At 37.0% G+C, this 4,148-nt stretch overlaps 1 protein-coding gene across 1 annotated transcript; it reads right to left on the bottom strand.

Moving 5' to 3' along the window:
- Nucleotides 1-914: 914 nt before the first annotated feature.
- Nucleotides 915-1,364, bottom strand: LOC145666161 (uncharacterized). Its single transcript, XM_081733241.1, has one exon. It carries the CDS (start codon nucleotides 1,362-1,364, stop codon nucleotides 915-917), a length of 450 nt encoding a protein of 149 aa, XP_081589367.1.
- Nucleotides 1,365-4,148: the final 2,784 nt, after the last annotated feature.

Below are 4,148 nucleotides of genomic sequence, written 5' to 3'. Positions count from 1 at the left end.
CCCAAAACTCAATTCTAATCCTTGTTATATGGTAATGCAACTAGTTTCTTGATGGGACGTTTGTATGTTCGAGTTGTAGTACGAACCGTCACTACACGAACTAAGAAATCCTTTCCTGGGAACACTTTTTTCAATGATGAGCAATTTCCACTGCAATGCAGGAATGTTGTTTTCAATCAGCAAAACTGCATCTCCGACCTTGAGATTGTGTTGCGATGAAGTTGTCTTAAAGCGTTGTTGAAGACCATGTAAATAGTCTCGGGACCATCTCTTCCAAATGTATTGTGTTAGTTGTTGTATCTTCTGCCAACGAGATAAGCGGTTTTGTGGTAAATCGGTGAGGTTAGGCCTTGGAAAAGCTGTAAGTGCTTCTTCAATTAAAAATGTCCAGGTGTGAGAACACTGATGTCATTAGGCTCACTTGATAGCACTGTAAGTGGTCGCGAGTTGAGACAGACCTCAATCTGTGTGAGTGATGTTGCAAAGTCTTCATATGTTAACACTGCACCTTTTGTAATACGAACTAGATGGTATTTTATTGATTTTATACCGGCTTCCCATAGTCCTCCAAAATGCAGCGAATTTGTTGGTATGAAGTGCCACCGAATTCCTTCGGTTGATGTAAAATCATGAACTTGAGAACTAAAAGGATCTGATGAAAACAAATGATACAATTCTTTCAATTCATTGTTGGCTCCAACGAAATTTGTGACATTGTCTCTGTGTATATTGAGACATCTTCCTCGTCTGGCTATGAATCTACGTAAAGCTGTGATAAATGACTGCGCACTAAGATCTCTTACCAATTCCATATGTATTGCCTTGGTAGATAAACAAACAAATAACGCAACATATGCCTTACGTACAGATCTATTTCTAACTGCTCCTGATTTTATGTAAAACACTCCAGCGTACTAGACGCCTACGTTTAGGAATGGTCTGGCTTGCTGCACACGAGCTGCTGGCAACTGTTCCATAAGTTGTTTTGAACCACTGGCCTTTAACTTGAAACACGTGAAGCAATGATGGATCACTCGATTTACTACCTGTTTGCACCTGATGATGCAATATTTCTGACGTAGTGATGATATTAATAACTGGGGTCCAGCATGAAGTAATCTTAAGTATTCTGCTCCAACTATAAGTTTTGTTAAGTGTTGAGTTGAAGGCAGAACTATTTGATGTTTGGTGTCAAACGAAAGTTGACTATTCTCCAATCTTTCTCCAACTTGGATAATACCTTCACTATCTAAAAATGGATATAAATTGTCCAATTTACTTCTTGGCGGAAGAATGTTTCCATCACGAAGATGCTGTAATTCGCTGTGAAATCGAATTTCTTTGTGTCCATTTGATGCAAACATGAAGCACTGTATGGAGTTCTTGTACTGAAAGACCTGTTAGTTTGTTTTGCTTGTGTCTGATGCTATGAACAAAACGTCTACAATATGCTATTGTTTTAACTAACCGTGACAATTTTGAGAATATTGTAATGGTTTCATTGCACCAATTGTCTAAAGTGACTGTCAATATTATGGTTCCCTTCCTCTCTGGAACTTGATCTGCTTGCAGTGAATCCTTACTTGTGACTAAACAATTAGATTCTAAACAAGAAAGCCATTGTGGACCGTCCCACTACAATGAATTGTCCTTTATGGAAACTGCATCTATTCCTCTTGATATCAAGTCTCCAGGATTGTCTGAAGAAGTTACATGTTTCCAACAGCTAACGTCAGTTAAGTCTTGAAAATGAGCTACTCTGTTGGCCACGAAAGGTTTCCATTTGTTGCACGGAGAAGCTAGCTATGCCAACACAATTTGGGAGTCGGTCCAAAGATGGACGCTACTTATGATCAATTTTAAAATTTGTAAAATCTTGTGAACTAATTTTGCCAAAACAATTACTGCGCATAACTCCAGACGTGGGAGAGTGATTTTCTTGACTGGGGCCACACGTGATTTAGTACATAATAACTTAACTGATATTTCTCTTTGTTGATTGATCGATCGCATATAAATGCAAGCTCCATATGCTCTTTGAGAAGCATCTGTAAAACCATGGATCTGAATGTCCGCTATACTTCCTTCACATATCTGTTGAATTTAATCTGATTGGTTAATGGAAGTTGCTTGTACAATTGAGTCAATTTCTTTGCTAATTCCATTGGTATAATGTCGTCCCATGGAACCTTTTGCCGGCACAATTCTTGCAAAAATATTTTGTATGAAATTACAACTGGTGAAATTACTCCTAATGGATCGAATATAGTGACAATGTTGGAAGCAATCTGGCGTTTAGTAATGAACTCTTGAACCTTCATTGTTGACGTCTTGCTTTCAACGAGAAATATATCCTTGTCTGGGTGTCATGACAATCCTTATGCCTTGACGCCTTGGCCTTTTTGGAACTGGATTGGACGCTGCACTTTTCGAAGCTCTGGCGAATTTTCTAAGTGTAAAACCTCCCTTTCCCAGTAACTCTATCAATTGCTTCTGGACCTCTAGAGCTTGGTGTATGTTGCTCATGACACTACAAACATTGTTAACATAGAAATCTCAACGTAATATTTCTGCTCCTACAGGGTAATTATGTTCTTCGTTTGCTAATTGCTGTAGGCATCTTGTGCCCACAAATGAAGCACATACAGCACCATACGTTAGTGTTTTCGACTCAAAAACTTGAATTCTGGAACGAAAAGAATTCTGATAAAACAGGAAAATTAGAATTCGTATTTTGAAGCTCCCATAACTTTCTAGTAGTTGCATCTAATTTTGGTACAAAGTGTTGGTTCAAAATTACGTCTGTGAGGTTTACGTTTGGCTCAAGTGCTTGTAGCGCATTTATATTGCTAGTAGATATATTTATAAAAGCGCGAATTTGATTTACATTTTCTTTATACACTGATTTGATTTGTAGTATTTCGTAAATGTAAGAAGAAGCAATTAGCTTTTTATTTGAATACCTGTCAACGAGTAATTGCCATGCCACTGAATAATTTGTTTCGGTAATTGGTAAATTTTCAATTAGGTTTAACGTTTCTCCCTTAAGAGAAGTTCGGAGGTACTGAAACTTCTATACTGTGGAAATATCTTTATTCTCGTGAATAAGAGATATAAAAGTGTCCTTATATCATAACCAATGTTTACAGTTCCCGTCAAATGCAGGCAACTGTATGATAGGTAATTTAACTTGTGTGCTACTGCTAGTACTACTATTAACAGCTGATTCTTTATTTCCATGCTTTAAAACAAGTGCTTGCATTTGAGTCTCTAAAGAAAAATACATGTTTTCAATTTCTTCACGAACGTTTTGTGCTTCCGTTTCAGGTTCGATTTGATCAATTTCAATAGTATCTTGCACCACCTGCAACTTTGACCAGACGTTATTTAGATATTTTAAGCGTGCACATATTTCTTCTATATTGCCTTCATTTGGATCAAAGGCCTAAACAAAGGTGTTTATTCTGGTTAACTGACCTCTGTATGCATATCTTTGCCTTAAAAGACGTTGGTGTGATTAAGTCATGATTAAATGCTACGCAGAAATGTAAAGAATAAAAATACTTACCTGAAAAGTATGTTTTTTCTTTTTTACCTATGAAATATACTCCAGAAGCCTGGTCCTGGTACAACAGCTGTCCGCCAACACAAAACCGTGATTATTGCTCAACGTACGTGATAGCACCACATATAGGCCTACACAAACACATTTCTCTTCACAACAACACATAACATTCCTCAGAAATCTTTGCACTCATGCGGCCCGGAGGACCAAATGTACAATTATGAATGTATATATTTGTAATTTTACTAAAGTACAATGACAATGCTAAAAACAATGTTCATACTAGTGGACTGTAAGGCTTGATTCGTATACCACATGAGTGCAACCAAATATAAATTCACTGTATTTAAATTATTACATCTTCAGTTTGCACACAAAAATAATACACGAAAATAAACATATTCACAAGGTCTTTAGTTGTAAATGATTGTGATACGATGGCTTATTGTTTGTGCTATATAGTATGATCTTCGATCATGATATATGGACCACCAAAACTGCATGTTCTTGCCTCCACACTCACACACTATTCACAAAACAATAGAAAAACGTTAAGCAACTTGAACACTGTTGCCAGCTAAAG

This window comes from Thermobia domestica, chromosome 12 (assembly GCF_964235325.1).
Source record: "Thermobia domestica chromosome 12, izTheDome1.hap1.1, whole genome shotgun sequence".
Classification (NCBI taxonomy): domain Eukaryota; kingdom Metazoa; phylum Arthropoda; class Insecta; order Zygentoma; family Lepismatidae; genus Thermobia; species Thermobia domestica.
The sequence above is the reverse complement of the archived record's forward strand: the minus strand, read 5'-3'. Positions and strand labels throughout refer to the sequence as shown.